Source organism: Babylonia areolata, chromosome 29 (assembly GCF_041734735.1).
Source record: "Babylonia areolata isolate BAREFJ2019XMU chromosome 29, ASM4173473v1, whole genome shotgun sequence".
Classification (NCBI taxonomy): Eukaryota; Metazoa; Mollusca; class Gastropoda; order Neogastropoda; family Buccinidae; genus Babylonia; species Babylonia areolata.
The window spans coordinates 37065956-37086647 of record NC_134904.1 but is presented as its reverse complement, the minus strand read 5'-3'; the positions used below and the strand labels follow the sequence as shown (position 1 = coordinate 37086647).

General features: G+C 43.5%; 1 protein-coding gene across 4 annotated transcripts in view; it reads left to right on the top strand.

The window, feature by feature from the left end:
• LOC143274941 (E3 ubiquitin-protein ligase RNF34-like) overlaps window positions 1-9345 on the top strand; it is a 33368-nt gene extending 24023 nt beyond the window's left edge. For 2 of the 4 annotated variants that reach the window (XM_076578945.1, XM_076578946.1), the window contains exons 6-8: window positions 1481-1641; window positions 5596-5794; window positions 6534-9345. In XM_076578945.1, the coding sequence (XP_076435060.1) occupies window positions 1481-1641; window positions 5596-5794; window positions 6534-6766 (593 nt within the window). In that variant the 3' untranslated portion in view covers window positions 6767-9345. The remainder of the gene's footprint in view (window positions 1-1480; window positions 1642-5595; window positions 5795-6533) is intronic. The other 2 variants (XM_076578948.1, XM_076578947.1) reach the window with 2 other exon arrangements.
• Window positions 9346-20692: the final 11347 nt, after the last annotated feature.

Genomic DNA, 20692 nt, shown 5'->3' with positions numbered 1-20692 from the left:
AGTTTCATTCAGTTACTTTATGTTTTGTATTTTTTGTGATGTTTTTCCTATCCCTAACAAATGGGTCGTCTGTAGGGGAAAGCAAGGGAGAGAACTATTCGTCCTGAGTGAGTTAAGATTATTGGATTTTTTTCTTTTCTTTTCTTTTGCCGCACCGTCATCTACTGCCAGTCAGATGTCAGGTCAGTTTTCCTGTGAAGGTAAAGGTTAAGGTTAAAGGTTAAAGGTCCTGTAGCCTTTTACAGTCATCATGGTGCTGAACTTGTGTTCACTGTGTGTCTGGGACTTGGCACGGGATGGCAGCAGGGCCCAAACCTTCTGCCGTTTTGACCTCCCCAAAAACCGAAGTGAGGTACCCGTTTCACACATGGGTGGAGTGGGGGAAAATCGGGGGTAACGTGCCCAAGGATGCATGGTGGTGAACACTTGATCAGAAATCTAACTCCTAACCGATTCTGCCATCGTGCAGTAACTCGGTCCGGTCCTCCTGTACGCTGCGTTCAAAATCCTGGAGAGTGACAAGAAAATTGAAAGCCGGTTCAGAGGTTTTGAAGGACCGTGTCTCAACCGTCATACGACATAACACCCTCTCCAAAACCATCCTGCAAGGGACTGTAGAGGGAGGGCGCAGACGGGGACGGCAGAGAAAGAGCTGGTCCGACAACGTCAAGGAATGGACCAAAATGACGATGCCAGATCTCCTCACGACAGCTGCCAACAGAACGGCGTGGCGAACTATGACATCTTCCTCATGTCCCCCCAATGACCCCAGCGGTCGAGGGAATGAGTGAGTGAGAGTGAGTCTCAACCGAATCCTCAGACTTCGCTGGGAAGAGCATGCCACCGACAAATTAGTGAGCAGCGTCGACATCATGGATGAGGTGAAACAGAGGCATTGCGGGTGGCTGAGCCATGTGCTGAGGATGAGTAACATCAGACAGGCAGAGGTGGTGGTGATGCTGATGATGTGGTGTGTGCAGAAGGCAGGGGGGAGGGGGAGGAGACAGAGGCAGTGATGATGATGATGATGATGATGTGGTATATGGAGAAGGCAGGGGGGAGGGGGGGAGACAGGCAGTGATGATGATGATGATGATGATGATGTGGAATGTGCAGAAGGTAGGGGGAGGGGGAGAGACAGAGGCAGTGATGATGATGGTGATGATTAAGACGATGATGATGATGTGATGTGTGCAGAAGGCAGGGGGGAGGGGGGGAGACAGGCAGTGATGATGATGATGATGATGATGTGGAATGTGCAGAAGGTAGGGGGGAGGGGGGGAGACAGAGGCAGTGATGATGATGATGATGATGATGTGGTGTGTACAGAAGGCAGGGGGGAGGGGGAGGAGACAGAGGCAGCGATGATGATGGTGATGATGATGATGATGATGTGGTGTGTGCAGAAGGCAGGGGGGAGGGGGAGGAGACAGAGGCAGCGATGATGATGATGATGATGATGATGATGTGGTGTGTGCAGAAGGCAGGGGGGTGGAGACCGGGGCCAGTCGGAGCCAGGAGGGCTGGGGGGAGGAGGACAGCAACGTGAGGATCTTCATAACGGAGCACCTGCGCCAGAGACAGATGAGGGAGATGAGGGAGGCGGAGACTCGTTTGCAGGAGGAGCTGGAACAGGATGAGGTGAGTCGCCGATGAGGATAAAAAATGAGGAGGCGGAGGATAAGGACGATGATGAGGTAAGGGGATAAGGATGATGATATGATGTGGAAGATGTTGGCGATGAGGATAAGGATGATGATGTGGAGGATAAGGATTATTGATGTGGAGGATGTTGATAAGGATAATAAGGATGAGGATAAGGATGATGATGTGGAGGATAGGGATTATTGATGTGGAGGATGTTGATAAGGATAATAAGGATGAGGAGGGGGATAAGGATGATGATGTGGAGGATAAGGATTATTGATGTGGAGGATGTTGATAAGGAAAATAAGGATGAGGAGGGGGATAAGGATTATTGATGTGGAGGATAAGGATTATTGATGTGGAGGATGTTGATAAGGATAATAAGGATGAGGAGAGGGATAAGGATGATGATGTGGAGGATAAGGATGATGATGTGGAGGATAAGGATTATTGATGTGGAGGATGTTAATGATAATAAGGATGAGGAGGGGGATAAGGATTATTGATGTGGAGGATGTTGATAAGGATAATAAGGATGAGGAGAGGGATAAGGATGATGATGTGGAGGATAAGGATTATTGATGTGGAGGATGTTAATGATAATAAGGATGAGGAGGGGGATAAGGATGATGATGTGGAGGATGTTGATAAGGATAATAAGGATGAGGCACACGTGTTCAGCGCTTGACGTTTAGTTCATCTGAGGAGCGAACTTGACCCTGCATTCAACTCAGGAGGGAAAAGCGCCGCCTAAAAATAACACGCTACCGCCGGAAGAGTTGGAGCTTTAACTTGGAAGAACTGAGAGCACAAAACGCTATGACTTCTCTTTCATGTTGCGCCTCCAGCCGTTATCAGCTGTTGGGAGGGAGAAAGACCAGTGTGCTGTTCCGCGCGATGGCAGCGGCCACAGGGAGAAAACAACACCTCTTCGTTAACTTTTGATAACACACTGCTTGTCAACGCAATCGCTTAATAAATAGTATGGTTTGAAAGAGCACAGTCTTAGCTTTAAAACGATAGGAAACTCAAATGTGAACATCCGATTATTTTTCTCAGGATAACTGTTTGAAAAAAGCAGGTATGCTTACCACCAGTTTGGTAACATGCATTTTGACACATTTTTAACACACTGAATCTAATCTCACATATTTCGCTCAACACAGACAATACATTCCATGCACAGCATTACACATCAGCATGCCTCTCACTAACCTGTGTTGATGGCTGGAAATTCTGAAGGAAGCTGTGGCGTGTTAAAGATCACAACTGTTTTGCAGCTTGTACAAGTACTCCACAGGCACACTGATTCAGTCATTCACGCACATTGAAGAAAACCACAGCCACGTGTATGGGGTGTGGATGGCAGTTTGTTCTGGCGGTTTGTAAGAAAAATTTCTGCTGGTTTGTGTGTGTGTGTGTGTGTGTGTTAAATCTAGAACTGTTAAAATGGTAGTCTTCATCACACAGTCATTGGCAGAGAATATGTGTGCAAGACAGACAGAGGAATAAGAGGAAAGAAACAAAGAAGTGCAAAAAGAAAGAAAATGTCAGAGAGGGGGGCGAGCAGAGAGAATGAAAGAAAAAAAGAGTGAGAAAGAGAAAGAAGAAAACATAAATAAGAGATGAAACAGGAAGAATGGGTGATGAGAGAGATTAATGAAAGTAAGAAGGGCGTGGGAAGAGAAAGGGGTGGGGGTGAAGGGGTGAGAGAAACAGGAAGAACAAATGAAAGAAATAGGAAAGATAAACAGAAAGGATGACACAGAGAGAGAGAGAGAGAGAGAATAAACAGAAACAAAGAACAACAGGAGATGGGAGGTGAAAAAGAAACAGTGAAATAAAATAAAATAAAAAAAAGAAGAAAGAACGAGAGAATGAGATGGAAGAAAACAGGATGAAAGAAAGAAGGAAAGGGATGAAGGAGAGAAAGAGAAGGAAGGAAACAGCATGAAAGAAAGAGAGGGAAGAAAACAGAAAGAAAGAGAGGGGAGAAAGCAGCACTGACGAAAGAAAGAGAGAGAAGGAAACAGAACGAAAGAAAGGAAGGGATGAAGGAGAGAAAGAGAGGGAAGGAAACAGCACGAAAGAAAGGAAGGGATGAAGGAGAGAAAGAGAGGGAAGGAAACAGCACGAAAGAAAGACAGGGAAGAAAACAGAATGAAAGAAAGGAATGGAAGAAAGAAATGTGAGAGAACAGAATGTGAAGGAAAACCAAACTCACGGTACTTCTGCTATGAAAAAAACCACACCACCGCCAGTCACAATTGTCACCACAGTTCTCTCAAGTAAATGCTGCTATCTTAAAAAATATTTACCAGCCAAGGAAAGTACTACCACCATCCAAAAGATAAGTGTCCGCTCTTTCCAATGGTGCAAAACATTAATGCCGCAGAAATAGGAGTATGCTAACCAGCCCGCTCAAAAGAGGCGCGCAAATTGCCACGCTTTAATAGAAGACAAAGAAGGGTCAGTGACGGGTTAGCAGGCACAGCAGCTGGTACTTATCAGTGCAGTGTCTGGCACTATCAGGCCTGTTAGGGGGATCTCGCAGTCAGCTAAGTGTGTGGTTCTGCTTATAGCCTAGACAGCAGTGGAGGATGAGGATAAAACTGATGATGCGGAGGATAAGGATTATTGATGTGGAGGATGTTGATAAGGATAATAAGGATGAGGAGGGGGATGAGGATGATGATGTGGAGGATGTTGATAAGGATAATAAGGATGAGGAGGGGGATAAGGATGATGATGTGGAGGATAAGGATTATTGATGTGGAGGATGTTGATAAGGATAATAAGGATGAGGATAAGGATGATGGTGTGGAGGATAAGGACGATGATGATGTGGCAGATGTTGAGGAGGATGAGGAGGATAAGGATTAAAAAAAAAAAGAAAAAAAGATGATGTGGATGATAAAAGGGTGATGATGTAAAGGATTAGGATGATGATGGATCCGGAGATGGAGGAGGAGGAGGAGGGTAGGGATGATAATGATCAGAATAAGGATAAGAAGGATGAGGATGGTGATAAGGAGGATAAGGACGATGAGGGGGGATAAGGATGTTGATGAGGGGGATCAAGATGATGAGTTTGAGGAGGATAAGGATGAGGAGGAGGAGGAAGAGGAGGATAAGGATGAGTAGGAGGAGGAAGAGGAGGATAAGGATGATGATGAGGAGGAAGAGGAGGATAAGGGTGATGAGGGGGGATAAGGATGTTGATGAGGGGGATCAAGATGATGAGTTTGAGGAGGATAAGGAGGAGGAGGAAGAGGAGGATAAGGATGAGTAGGAGGAAGAAGAGGAGGATAAGGATGAGGAGGAGGAGGAAGAGGAGGATAAGGATGAGGAGGAGGAGGAAGAGGAGGATAAGGATGAGTAGGAGGAGGAAGAGGAGGATAAGGATGATGAGGAAGAGGAGGATAAGGGTGATGAGGGGGGATAAGGATGTTGATGAGGGGGATCAAGATGATGAGTTTGAGGAGGAAAAAGATGACGTGGAGGAGGAGGAAGTGGAGAATAAAGATGATAATGAGGATAAGGATGATGAAGAGGAGGATGTGGAGGGTAAGGGTGATGATGGATGATGAGGGTAAGGATGATGGATGATGTCGATGAGAATAAGGATGATGAAGAGAACGAGGATGGTGATGATGAGGAGGAGGAGGAGGATAGGAGGATAAGGAGGAGGATCTAGACAGTAGGGGGTGACGATGCGAAGGATAAGGATGATGAGGATGAGAATAAGGATGATGAAGAGAATGAGGTGGGCAAGGACATTGACGATGACGAGGAGGGGTGGTGGTGGTGGGGGGGGTGGGGGGGGGGGAAGACCGCTGCATGTTTTGGAAAACACGGCAAAAATGGCAGCCGCCATGTTGACCCGAGGAAGCTTCAGAAGGTAAGCGGCAGGCAGTCCAGAGAAAAAAAAATACTATGTCCTGACAGCCGGAGACGCGACCGGGGATACAGAGGGCCAGCATCGACGACCTGGACAGCGCTGAGGGGGCGGAGAAGCTGACGGTCAGGCAGCTGAAGGAGATCCTGGCCAACAACTTTGTGGACTACCGGGGCTGCTGCGAGAAGCACGAGCTGGTGGACCGGGTCAAGAGGCTGTGGGTGGAAACGCAGGCCAACAAGCAACGAGGTGAGAATGTATTACACGGGTGTGTGTGTGATTTGGGAGGTAGTTACTGTTCAAACAAGGTTATGAGAATATATATGAACAGTGATATTTGGGAGTTTCTGTTCATTACCAACACCAAAAACTAAAACTAAAGAAGAAAGATTAGAATGGACATGGGTTGCAATTTCTGTTTGTTACAAAAAACAAAACAAACACAAAACAAAACAAAAAAAACAAACAACAAAATTAAAAACAACCATGCTCAAATTACAGTTGCTCAGGGAGGAGGCTCGGGGGGTGGGGGGGGTGGGGGTTGACAACTTCAACTTCTTGCTGCTCGAAGTGCATGATACATTGTCATTATTCTGTGAACGTTTCTCCCTGCACTCCCCTCACCCCTACCCTCTACTGATAAAGTCAGTTACATTATAATTATAAGCTTAAATGATATCAGACATATTGTAAAACCAATCGAGCAAATGCAGACAAACTCAGTCTGTTTTACAATGGACGAAACAAGTTACAGTTTGTTTTTTCTCCATCACACACGCATTCGCACAAACACAGACACACACATTCGCACAAACACAGAGACACATACACACAAATACACACACACACACACACACACACACACACACACACACACATACACACAAATACACACACGCACACACACACACACACACACACACACACAAAAACACTGCATCGGAATAACAAAAGAACATGCTTGACATCACTATAATTATGTCAACAGCAGCAGCAGCAACAGAATCGAACCCCAACGACCCGACGGTGCCAGCGCCCTCGGGGACGGGTGGGGCGGACCCCGAGCAGGATGTGTGCAAGATCTGCATGGACGCTGCCATCGACTGCATCCTCCTGGAGTGCGGCCACATGATCACCTGCAGCAAGTGTGGGAAGCGCCTGGCGGACTGTCCCATCTGTCGTCAGTACATCACCCGCGTCGTGCACGTCTTCCGCTCTTGAAGCGGGTCGGTCATCATCGTCATCGTTGTCGTCTTGTGAATGGAGGGTGGTCATTGTGGAAGAAGTACTGACCCGCCCATCCCCCTGCCTTTAATCATCAGCTGGGTACATCATGTGTGTCTGTCGGGGTGTGGGTGTGGGTCCATCATTGTCGTCGTCAGCTTCGCTTGTGATGGGAGGTGGGTGTTTTGTGGGAGGGAAGCGCTGACCCGTCGCTCACTCCTGCCTTCTGTCCATCCGTCGTCAGCAGCAGTACATCAACAACCGCTTTGTTCACGTCTTTGAATCTTGATGCTGGTGGGTCATTGTTGTCATCTTCGCTTGTGATGGAAGTTGGTCATTGTGGAAGAAAGCTGGGGACCTTTCCTTTGTTCATGTCTTTCATCGGTCGTCGTCATCTTTGCTTGTGATGGAAGTTGGTCATTGTGGAAGAAAGTTGTGGACCTTTCCTTCCACCTACTTGTCAGTCTTTTCATCAGAGCGCTGCTGGTCGTTATCTCTTCTTCTCTTCCACACAGGAAGATCGGCGTGGAAAGAAAAACGAACCAAGAGGGTTTAGGAGGAACTGGGGTGCAGTTGACGGATCACAGCGCATGGGGGGAAAAAGTTGTGGTTGAAATGATTGCTGTGAGGCTGAGGCAGTGTGGGGAGGCTGGACAGCGAAGACTATGATCACCATGGAGCTTGAACAGAAGACGGTACGGACTTGGAAACAGTGAAGAGGGAAGGAAAAATTGGGTATGTGTGTGTGTGTGTGTGTGTGTGGATGATACGGTCAGGAGGATTACAATGGATAAATGATCCATGATGGTGATGGGCTGGAATGAAGCAGATTGTAGGATGTTTGATCCCACCAAACAGAACACACACACATGTACGTATACTCACATACATATACACACATATGCACACACACACTCAGAGACATGTACAAGCACATACACACCACACACTACACACACACAAATACACACACACACACACACACACACACACACACCACAAACTTACTCATCCAAGCACACAACCCACCAACACACATGGGTGAGGAGTCTATGACATTTTGTTACGATATTTTATTCACTTACGCAGCAAAACAACAACAACAACAAAACAAACAAATGACAAATACTAGTCAAATAGTAGATGGTCCAGAATATTAAAAAAAAATGTACAGAGCTGTAGAAAGTAGAACTGAACAAAATCATCGTTAAGTGGAGTGCAGAAGATCAGAGTGTGAAGGGCAATACTTGCATAACAGTTAGAATTTATTTGCTGCATGTCAGACCCAAATAGAATGCCATCAAAGCTTTTGGCACTTATCTGAAGTATGAAAGGAACAATCTCAGTAAAAGTTTGATAATTGCGGGAAAAAAAGAAAGAAAAAGAAAGTAGAATGCACATGGACGATAAACTGACCTGTGATGAAAAAGCGGAGTGTGTTTTAACCCATTCACAGCTGAAACCTTGGCGTGATGACCCTGAAATGAGCGTGGTATGAGCTGGAACGGCAGTTACTTCTTTTTATGTTCTTACCAATGGTGCGATTGATTTCGTTGAACAACAGTATAATGCAATCCAGAGAGGAAGAAGTCTAGAAACAGAATGGTGACTGGCCTGTAGTGTATTGGCTCTTTGTTAATATTTCACTGAGGTGATGGAGCCTTCACAAATGAGCATACTCGTTAGCAGCAGTCAAGAGGTTAAAGTGCCAGACTACCAAAGAAAACGTGTACACCATGGTATTTTAAGATTATATTTTATAAATGTTTTCATTATTTAATGAAGATTGTTAAGAAAACCATTCATCCCCTATGGAAAACAAGCACAGAAGCGGAAGCGTCACAGGCTGATTATTTCTCCTTTGTCACAACAGATTTCTTTGTGTGAAATTCAGGCTGCTCTCCCTGGGGAGAGCGCGTCGCTACGCTACAGCACCACCCATGTTTTTGTATTTTTTCCTGTGTGCAGTTTTATTTGTTTTTCCTATCAAAGTGGATTTTTCTACAGAATTTTGCCCAGAACAACTGTTTTTTGTTGCTGTGGGTTCTTTTATGTGCGCTAAGTGCATGCTGCACACGGGACCTCGGTTTATTTTCTCATCTGAATGACTAGTGTCCAGACCACCACTCAAGGTGTAGTGGAGGGAGAGAAAATATCGGTGGTTGAGCCGTGATTCGAACCAGTGCGCTCAGATTCTCTCGCTTCCTAGGTGGACGCGTTACCTCAAGGCCATCACTCCACTTTCCCAGGGTGCAGCTGATGACAACAGAGGTGGTCGGGTCAGACCAGTCAATCACCAGTCAAGGCTCATATGACTCGCACATAGTTTCTGAAACGTGGGTTGGTATGACTGTAAAAAGAAGCGAAGTAGCCGCCACAGTAAAAAAAAAAAAAAAAAAAAAAAAAAGCAAACTTACCGCCCTGTTTCCTGACCAAGGCAGTGCTAAGCAAAGCAAGAAGTTTGTTCATTGTAGCAGTGGGGTTGTTGAAGTGTTACTGACACATGCGTCTTTGACACACATCATACAGAGTGATGTCAGGAAAAAAAAAGAAAAAAAAAAAAAAAAAAGAAGAAAAGAAAGAAGAAAAAAGCAGCCAACAAGTAAATGCACGTTAACACCTTGACTCCTGAACCCAAGTAAAATAAGATCATTGTGGCAGGAATTTTGAAAGTGCTAGAACTAATTACTTGTGGTTTTTTTTAAAAAACTGTTGTAACTGATTTTAATGGGCAAAAGTAACGCTGTCCCAAGTGGAAGAAGTCCAAATAAAAGAAGCGATGACCGTCATCCTGTCCTGTCACCTCAGTCTCACCTCAAGTGAGGTGAGGGCCCATCACTGGTGAGCATACTTGTCAGCACAACAGTGAACGGGTTAACCAGCACATGACATGCCTGTTGACTCATCAGTGGGACTGTTGTGTCGTCACCCAGCCATTCATCTTCTTCTTCTGCGTTCGCGGGCTGCAACTCCCATGTTCACCCGCATATACGCGAGTGGGGTTTTACGTGTTTGACCGTTTTTAACCCGCCATGTAGGCAGCCATACTCCGCTTTCGGGGTGTGTGCATGCTGGGTATGTTCTTGTTTCCATAACCCACCGAACGCTGACATGGATTACAGGATCTTTAACGTGCATATTTGATCTTCTGCTAGCGTATACACACGAAGGGGGTTCAGGCACTGGCAGGTCTGCACATATGTTGACCTGGGAGATCGTAAAAAATCTCCACCCTTTACCCATCAGGCGCCCTCACCGTGATTCGAACCCGGGACCCTCAGATTGGGGGTCCAACGCTTTAACCACTCGGCTATTGCGCCCGCCCCCAGCCAGTGAAAAATGATGGTTTAAAAAAACAAACAACAACATGAAACTTGATCATGATTTTGGAAGCTGGTAATAGGAGGTGAATGGCTTTGTTCTTGTCGAAAAGACCTGTAAGTTGATTTTCTGTTGTTTTTTTTAAAGAAAGGTGATTCTATAATTCTATCTTTTGTTGTTGTTTTGTTGTTGTTGTTGAATCTCTACTTATTATTGCATTTTTTGTTCAGAGGAGAAAAACAACAACAAACCCCAAAACATTTGTGATATTGAATTGTGACCCTCCCTCTTAACAAGCGTCCAAGGAATGAATGTTTTTCTAATGCAAAACGTTTTTTTTTTTTTTTTTTTTTTTTGAGAGTGTCTTTAAATCTTTAATGGCAGAAGAAGAAAAAAAAATGTATGCTTGCAATGACAGCAACGTTTGATCAGTAAAAAGTTGCTTCCCCACTCCCCCCCCCCCCACCCCCCCTCCCGGCCCCCCCACCTCCCAACCCCCTATCCCCAACATCTGCTGAGGTAATGACCAGTATTGATGCCCATGTTATGCCATACATTACAGCAGTATTAGTATGATTTCTAAGCGAGGCCTTTGGAATTGTTTGTAGAATATGTCCTATTTTGTTTTATTTTATTTTATTTTTCCTAAGTAGAAAACTTTGGTCAGTATGGAAGCAGTTAGCTGACTTTCTTCTGTGTTTCCAGGTGTCTTAATTAAATGGCATGTGCAGCTTGTAGGGCACAGTACACATTGATCCTGTTGATGTCCACAGTTTGGTCCTGAATGGCCGCCAGACTGGGCCGTGTTTGTCCTGAATGGCCTCCAGACTGGGCCATGTTTGCCCTTAATGGCTACCAGACTGGGCCATGTTTGTCCTGAATGTCCACCAGGCAGGACCATGTTTGTCCTGAATGGCCACCAGACTGGGCCATGTTTGTCCTTAATGGCTACCAGACTGGGCCATGTTTGTCCTTAATGGCTACCAGACTGGGCTTGCTTTGTTCTGAATGGCCAGCAGACTGGGCCATGTTTGTCCAGAATGCCTACCAGACTGGGCCATGTTTGTCCTGAATGGCTACCAGACAGGGCCATGTTTGTCCTGAATGGCCACCAGACTGGGCCGTGTTTGTCCTGAATGGCCACCAGACTGGGCCATGTTTGTTCTGAATGGCTGCCAGACAGGGTGTTTGTCCTTAATGGCTACCAGACTGGGCTTGCTTTGTTCTGAATGGCCAGCAGACTGGGCCATGTTTGTCCAGAATGCCTACCAGACTGGGCCATGTTTGTCCTGAATGGCTACCAGACAGGGCCATGTTTGTCCTGAATGGCCACCAGACAGGGTATGTTTGTCCTGAATGGCCGCCAGACTGGGCCATGTTTGTCCTTAATGGCTACCAGACAGGGCCGTGTTTGTCCTGAATGGCCACCAGACTGGGCCGTGTTTGTCCTGAATGGCCACCAGACTGGGCCATGTTTGTTCTGAATGGCTGCCAGACAGGGCCGTGTGTGTCCTGAATGGCTACCAGACAGGGCCGTGTTTGTCCTGAATGGCTACCAGACAGGGCCGTGTTTGTTCTGAATGGCTACCAGACAGGGCCATGTTTGTCCTGAATGACCGCCAGACTGGGCCATGTTTGTCCTGAATGGCCGCCAGGCAGGGCCATGTTTGTCCTGAATTGCTGCCAGACAGGGCCATGTTTGTCCTGAATGGGCTACTGCACTTACGCATGTTTGGTGCCTCAGGGCATCAAAGATGAGGCAGAACTGCAAGACGTGGACTGGGGTCTTCTAGAAAGATGTGCCAGTAGATACTTCTGTGTTTCCAGGTGTCTTCATTAAATGGCATGTGCAGCTTGTAGGGCACAGTACACATTGATCCTGTTGATGTCCTCAGTTTGGTCCTGAATGGCCGTCAGACTGGGCCGTGTTTGTCCTGAATGGCCGTCAGACTGGGCCGTGTTTGTCCTGAATGGGCTACTGCAACAATGCATGTTTGGTGCCTCAGATGAGGCAGCAGGGTGTCATTGTATCAAAAAAGGAGAAAAGTCCCTAGCTTCTCATCAGTGAGATTTTGCAGGTAGCGGGATGGTAGCAGGATTTTTTGGTGACCTCCCGTTGAAACAAGTTGTTGAGCTGGTGTTAATGATTATTGATGGATATGTTAGCTTTATGCTATCAAAACAAGTTTGAAAAATCTGGGGTGGGGTGGCCCATGTCAGTCACAGTCACAGTTCAAACCTTGGTTTGTATCCGTTAGTCTTGGTGGAATGGGCTGGGTGCTGTGAGAGAAGAAGGGGGGAGGAGGAGGGGTGTGGTGTGTGTGTGGGTGTGTGGGGGTGGGGGTGGAAAGAGGCGATGAGAGAGAAAGGAAGGGAAACAAAAATGAAAGAAAACGAAACTCGATGTTAATAGTGTTGGTTTTTATTTTGTGTTGTTTTCATTTTCCTTGTTCGTTACTCCCCTTGGGAGAGGGCTAGAGGGGAGTGATGGGAACCTGGAAGCTGGCTAACGTCCTCAGGCGAAGTCTCAGACAGCAGTTTGCCCTCTTCGTGAGCTGATGATGACGGAGAAGATCACAATACCGAACTGATGTTGATATTTTTGACAGTGTTGACCAGGCCCAATTTTCTTTGTTGTTGTTGATGATGATGATGATGATGATGGTGACTGTCGTGATTATTATTATTTTTTTTCTTCAGAGAGCATCTTGCCATGTGCCTCACATGGCATACTGTACAATTGGTCTCACTCCCATCCCAGTGCTGAGACGTGGAGATGGGCACAAGCCGAGGTGGAAAAGTGGAAGAAACTTGGGACTTGTTGGTCGAAAATGTTCCACACTTTTCGCTCCTCCACTGACTGACTGCCCATGGTTTTACAGTTTGTTCTCTCCGTTGTAGCTTTTTGTTGTGTGATAACAATGGCTCATACTTAAGCCAGATTAATAGTCCAGCGCTGATTAGATAGGACATGTGAAGTGGAGGATAAAATCTTGTCAATCAATTATGGCATGCATTAGACAATAGATAGTGTGATATAGTTTTAAGCGCTGATGTTGTTTGATAAATATTTAGTTATTAGGGAATGATATTACAACATTTTTTTTTTCATAATAATCATCCTGGAATGATGTATGTTAAATCTCCCATCAGAAATGTATGCCTTTTATTAGAATCAAGGATAAGCCTTCAGACAGACTTTTCCTTCGCAGAGTTGTTGGTTAATCATGAAACACTGCACCTCATCTTCTAAAATCATGGTGCAAAGGCCTTAAATCCTTGAGAAAGTTTTTCATGTGTTCACTGAACTAACCTTATGAAGCTGAAAGGATTACCTATTTCTTTTTAAATCCGATGATGCTGAAAGACAAATTATTTTCTTAAGAAGAGTTTCTGTTTGGGGGGGAAAATGACCATACTGACCTTACCTTTTTTGATCACCAGCATTGTTTCTGACCAGCATTTTTTTCTGAAGCTGGTTGTTGTGTTGATTATAATGTGTAAGGGTTGCATCATGTTGATCATGGTGTCTGAAAGAATGAACTATTATTTTGTGAGTGTGCGTGCGTGCGTGCTTGAAAAAAAAAAAATCTGGTTGACTCATTTTGCTTGATGTAAATGTTCTCAGCATATTGTGAGAATGACCAACGCATTATGAGCTGAGATTCATGTAGTGTGGCGATGTGTGCAGTCTGAAAAACATGAATTATTATGCATACTGTCTGGAACAACCAAACACGCATATATTCATGTATGTATGTATGTATGCATGAACAATTTATTTTTGTTGCTTGGATGAAAACAGATCCCACTTGTGATGTATTGGATTATTCACTGTTGAAATTGTTCTTGACAATATTGGACATTGTGTAGATGTGTGTGTGGCTCGTTAACATCAAATGGTGCAGGGGTTGGGGGAATGTGAATGTGACCATTTAATTCATTACAGGCCATAGCCCTTCATGAAGAGGTGGTGTGAAAACAATAGTTCATTGGTACACCAAATCAAACATTGGAATTCAACAAACAAAACGAGTTAAGTTCAACTGGAAGACCAAATCTGACATGCCTTGAATACAAACAAATGGCGCATTGTTTGACAACTTCATTCACAGAAGTCATAGGCAATGTAAATGTGAATATAGGATGGTGTCTGTGAATTTGAATACAGAAGGGTGTCTATAAAAAAAAACCTTGTGGGGATTAATTGGTCTCTGAGATCATCAGGATGGAATAACAAAACACAAAATGGACTTTACTTTTGCAATGGACAAACAAGATCATTTTCAGTATATTATCAGTGATGAAAATGATCAACAGCAATATCAGGCAAGCTAAATTCAAGTCTTGTCATTGTAAAATTCAGATGTTTATCTTTTTTTTTTTTCAACAACATATATGCTGGAATACATTACCAGGCTGGGAGGAGGGTAGTGGGGTGGGGAGAGATCACAGGTTCCACAGAAGTGGTGTTGACCTGCCATCTTATTTATCACCATCAGAATAGATTTTTCAGAGACAGACAGATGGAATGTGTATCCTTCAAGAACGAAGATAAAAGCACAAATGACCATCTTAACTAACACACTATTTTTGTGTGTGTTTGAAGCAACAACAAAACATGTTACAGTGCAGAATCAGTCAGTTTCCTGTTCACAAGCTTTCGTGTTGGACATCTTGATTTGATGTTACAAAAGGCCTATACTCACAATGACAATGATCTGGACTGAGATCCAGCCAAATGGTCAGCTGGTATTCTGTAAGGGGTAATTGTTTTGCCTTTTTTGTGGCAAAAAATGGTCGTATAGACAAGGACTTTTATCTGCATTTGGATGAGGAGCAAGAGAGAGAGAATGTGAATCTGTCAGTGAGAGTGCTCAGCGTTGAGCAGAGACATTGATAGATAGATATACGTATACATAATGACTTGTGCTTGTACAGATTTTGATGTGTGTAATGTTTGTGTGCGTGGATGTTATGCAAGTGAGGTGTTACATTGTTCAGACAATTCCATGTACGCTACACCACTTCTGCTGAGCAGATGCCTGACCAGTAGCGTAACCCAACGTAAGCGCTTGACTGGAGCTCCTGTGACATGATTTTGAAAAAGCAGTCACTGTTTTCTGTGAACTGATCAAAGGTGTAATTGATTTCCCACTGACAGTTCCTGCAGGAAGAAGAAGCCCCAAGTACAGAGTGGTGACCGACATCTTTGAACTTTATGAAGGCTCCAGTCTTACCTCGGTGAGACGACAACAGCCCTTCACTGACAAGTATATACCTGTCAGCAGCAGACAACAGCCCATCATTGACAAGTATATACCTGTCAGCAACAGACAACAGCCCTTCATTGACAAGTATATACCTGTCAGCAACAGACAACAGCCCTTCACTGACAAGTATATACCTGTCAGCAACAGACAACAGCCCTTCACTGACAAGTATATACTTGTCTTCAGCAGACAACAGCCCATCACTGACAAGTGTATACTTCTCAGCAGCAGACAACAGCCCATCACTGACAAGTATATACTTGTCTTCAGCAGACAACAGCCCATCACTGACAAGTGTATACTTGTCAGCAGCAGACAACAGCCCTTCACTGACAAGTATATACCTGTCAGCAACAGACAACAGCCCATCACTGACAAGTATATACTTGTACAACAGCCCTTCACTGACAAGTATATACCTGTCAGCAGCAGACAACAGCCCATCACTGACAAGTATATACTTGTCAGCAGCAGACAACAGTCCATCACTGACAAGTATATACATGTACAACAGCCCTTCACTGACAAGTATATACTTGTACAACAGCCCTTCACTGACAAGTATATACTTGTACAACAGCCCATCACTGACAAGTATATACTTGTCAGCAGCAGACAACAGTCCATCACTGACAAGTATATACTTGTACAACAGCCCTTCACTGACAAGTATATACTTGTCAGCAGCAGACAACAGCCCTTCACTGACAAGTATATACTTGTCAGCAGCAGAGAACAGCCCATCACTGACAAGTATATACCTGTCAGCAGCAGAGAAGAGGTTTCAAATGAGGGAAGCCAGTTCTTACTGCCCCACAGAAAGCAAGTCGTTGCTTTACTTTTTTCCTTTCTTCCCTGAATCATGTTCATTAAATGCACAGTAAGTTATTGACTGATTGAGATTTTTCACCAGCCACTGAGGCGAATCCTATTTTCGATCAACTTCCTCTTAAGATAGGGTGGTGTCGGCATTTTAGCTGTCACAAGTTCTACTTTCAATCAAGTCCTACCTTCAGGACAATGTCCATTAGGAAAGTTTGGGATGGGTGTGGGTGGTGGGTGGGTGGGTGGGTAAGGGGTTTTGTTCATTTACTGCTTTCCCCCCATCTCCCCCTATTTTTGGCCTGTTTTTCCTGCATTCCTGTCCAACAACTTCTTTTTTTTTTCTTTTCTTTTTTTTGTGGTCTGGTTGAAACTCAAGGTTACATCTGATGCTTGTGTTGTTGATGCGAGCTTTTTCACTTGTTGTTTTGAGGGTGCTGGTGTAATCGGATTTATTTTTAACCTGTTCAGTAATCAGTTGTACAGAATGGTACAGACAGTACCCAAAATCACCATCTGGGCTGTTGTGTGCTTTTTTTTTTTTTTTTTGTCTCAGGGACACTGACGTTTTCTAACTGTGTCAGTGCGTTGTTACCATTGGGGAGGGTTTAGGTGTTGCAGGATTTATTTACATTATTTTATTTTATTGTTTTGTTGTGGGATGCCCAGTATGGCTTCATCATTGGCTGGGTTGTAAGAATGGTGACTGATTATGATTTTCCTGATGACAAGAAAAAAAAGAAAAAAAGAACAGACATTCTTGAGTGGGAGAGCTGAGGAGAACAATGAAAAAAAAAGAAAAGATTTAACATTCAAACTATTTGCGATGTGTGCTTGAATATCAGTGGTTGGTGGTAGTTTTGGACGATTGGTATCATTAGCCTTTTGAAGGTGCGTGCGCGTTTAAAATGTTTGCATTTTATTCCCATGGGTTTTCTGCATGAAAAGTGGCAGGCAGTGCTGCACTACCCTTACCAGGCTTGGAATTAGCAGTGGAAGACTGTTAATTTTTTCTTGTTATATTTTGGAGAAGATACTTGTTTTGTGTTACAGTTCACGATGCTGTCATTTTTGGGTGGATGTATAAAATGGGGTGAAACGATATTTTGTTTTGTTCCTAAATTTAAAAAAAAAAAGAAGAAAAAGCAGTTTCCTGTTTCATGCCTCAGTATTTTGGTGGGGGGCAGGGGGAGGTGGTGGAAGGGAGGAGGTGGTTGGAGCTCAGTGATTGCTTAATTCTCTCCATACGAACGGCGAAAGACGACGACGTTAAGAGCGTTTCACCCCAGTTACCATCATCAAAATATTGCAAGCGGAAGGCTCCTATACTGAAGGTGAATGTTGACAAAGAATACCACAATTCTGATGACAGAAGCTAAAGGTTGGGTCATTCAGACACCCACTGGACATCCGAGGGGTCTGTGTAGAGGAGAAGAGAGGACTGGCCGTACTGAGTGAGTTAATGTGATGTTGTTGATTCTCTTGACATGATGTGGGTCTCTGTCTGCCATATATCGGTGTCATTCGGTCAGTATTCATTCTTGTTCTGGGATCACCATTTTGCTTTGCGTGTTCTTGTGTTTAATATCTGTTGTATTTCTTGTCTGAGAGGCACAGAATGTGTGACAGAGAAAGCGAGAGAGAGAGAGAGGGGGGGAGAACAAGCGAGTGATGGAGTTTTTTTTTTTTTTCTTCAGCAATGTTGTCAGATCATAAATGTTCATCATTTTGTGTTTGATGAAGAAAACTGTACTTTTGGTATGGTTGGTTCAGACGGGAAGTAGTCGTCACAATATCTAATAAAGGATCACCAAGAAAGTGAGTAATGGGGAAGGGCAGCATTGATGTATTGTATGAATAAAAGAAACTAGACAGGGACTAAAGAGAGTAGTAAGAGGGCACACACTGGCAATCTCATTTTGACTTTCTTTTGTCTAATTCACGTCAAAACCGAAAGTCTTATTGGGATAACTTTGGGTAAACCCCTGTCCCCCTTCCTCCCAAATCTTCCAAAACTGAGAAATTGCTCGGTAATAAAATAATCTTTTAGTGGCAAGAGACATGTATGTTTCTAGAAATAAAATATTATGCTGCAGTCAGTGCAGTAAGAATAAACTTTGAGTGTTTGTTTGGATGCAGGTCAGAAAAAGGTGGGGTTTTTTTTTTTTTTTTTTTAATCATCAGTGTGTGTTGTGGTAGTGACGATCCTACTCCATGACTGCTGAACATGAACAGACGACCAATATTTCTGTGTTCAAACACTGGCAAGATTCCCCCACACCCCACCGTTTTTGATCACTTCAGTGAAAAGATGTCAAAATTAATGTACAACCACCGTCGGCAAAACGATTCTTATATTGGTTGCAGTATTTCGGGAAGACACCATCTTGAACATCACTACCACTGTTTATCTTGTATTGTATTACTGACAGTGTTACTTTCTGTCACAACGATTTCTCTGCTTGAAATGTGGGCTGCTGTTCCAAGGGAGAGCACCACGTCGCTACGGGTTGGGGGAGGGGGGGTTAGGATGGGAACTCTTGTGAGTATGGAATGCAGATTTAATAGACAACACAAGACAGGCCTGAATTTTCCTGGCATAAGTGTCTTTTTTTTATTTTTCAGGTGAAGAGACTACTGTGAAACCGATTTGTAATGTGTTGACAGTAGTACTTACCTTTTCCACTGGGCTTGAAGAAGTGAAAAACAAAAACATGAGCTCTTTAACTTTTAACTCTTTCCATACGAACGGCGAAAGAGACGACGTTAACAGCGTTTCACCCCAATTACCATCATCAAAATATTGCAAGCGGAAGGCCCTTATACTGAAGACGTGAATGTTGACAAAGAATACCACAATTCTGACGACGGAAGCTAAAGGTTGGGTCATTCAGACACCCACTGGACATCCGAGGGGTCTGTGTGGAGGAGAAGAGAGGACTGGCCATACTGAGTGAGTTAAGAAAGCCAACACTGCATTTTGCTTTGCTGAAAATTGGCATCTGTCTTGTATGTCTTCTAAGTTCACATTCCAAACTGTCTTTTTAACATTCAGATTGCAAAGAGATTTTTTCCCCCCCTTTACCTCATTCTCTCTTGCTTTTCCTCTTACGCCCATCTCGGCTATGGAATATTGTTAATACAGTTGATGAAATCATCAGAAAAATACTCAAATCATGTTACAATAAATCTAGGCGGATTGATTTCCTTCTGTTTAAGCACGTCAGCAAATGAGGAAAAGTGATATGGAGTGACAACAGTAATATTCAAAGTGACAATTACTCATTTTCATGTTTGACTTTTTAAAATTTATTTTTCATTGCCCACCATGCTTTATTTTTGAATGTGTGGTCTACATGGTAATGGTTCTATTGAGTGTAATTTGTTTTGAATGCTTTTTTCAAGAATGACTTTATTTGTGCTTTGATGATGTACGTTTAGGAAAAGAAAAGAAAAAAAAAGGTACGAGTGGTTGCCTTGTATTTGTTGCAGAGTATAATCAAAAAAACTTGCTCAAATTATTTGTGAACTGATTACGGCAGCCTTTTGATCTGATTTGATGTTCATGTGACCATTTGTCAGTGTGACTCACTGTGCTGTGTTTGTAGTAGGATGAGCTGTTTGCGGAACACAAAGAGTGTGTTGGTGAATAAGTTTAGGTTTATTTCTTTGTGACAAATGCATACATGTATGGCAGGATCGATGATTTGCTGTGACCAGTTATAAAAAAGCTATACACATGCCTAATTTTGTGCTGGTTTGTTTGTGTGTGTTCTTTCATGTTTGTCAGACCAAGTATGACTGCCTGTATTAAAAAAAAAAAAAACACACCATATTTTTACAGACTTATCTGGGTAAATCTAATAATAGAAATACACACATACACAGTTTCAGTAGCTCAAGGAGGTGTCACTGCGTTCGGACAAATCTATATATGCTACACCACATCTGCCAAGCAGATGCCTGACCAGCAGCGTAACCCAACGTGCTTAGTCGGGCCTTGAGAAAAAAAAGAAAAAAAAAAAAAAGAAAAAAAAAAAAAGAGAAAAAGATAAATACACACACAAAAAAAGAACTACTACTACTAATAATAATATGTATAAGCCGCAAAAACTTGATGAAGTCAACTCTAAGCATAACCCCCCCCCCAAAAAAAAACAACAACAAAAAAACAAAAACAAAACAACAAACAAAACACACACACACAGGTGTTAACCAGTATGGACCTCCAATATCTTGTACACCAAGAAATGGAAGGCAGTCAACATCCCCTGCTGGGGGAAATTTTTTTTAATTTTTTTTTTTACAGATTTATCCAGTTATTTGGGTAAATCAAATTATCTAATAATAGAAACACACACACATTTATATAAAAAATTATATATATATACACTCATACACAGAGGTGTTAAGCAGTATGGACCCACAATATCTTGTACACCAAGAAATGGAAGGCAGTCAACTTCCCCTGCTGGAATTCCAGGAAACAAAGAAGGCGAAAGAACTT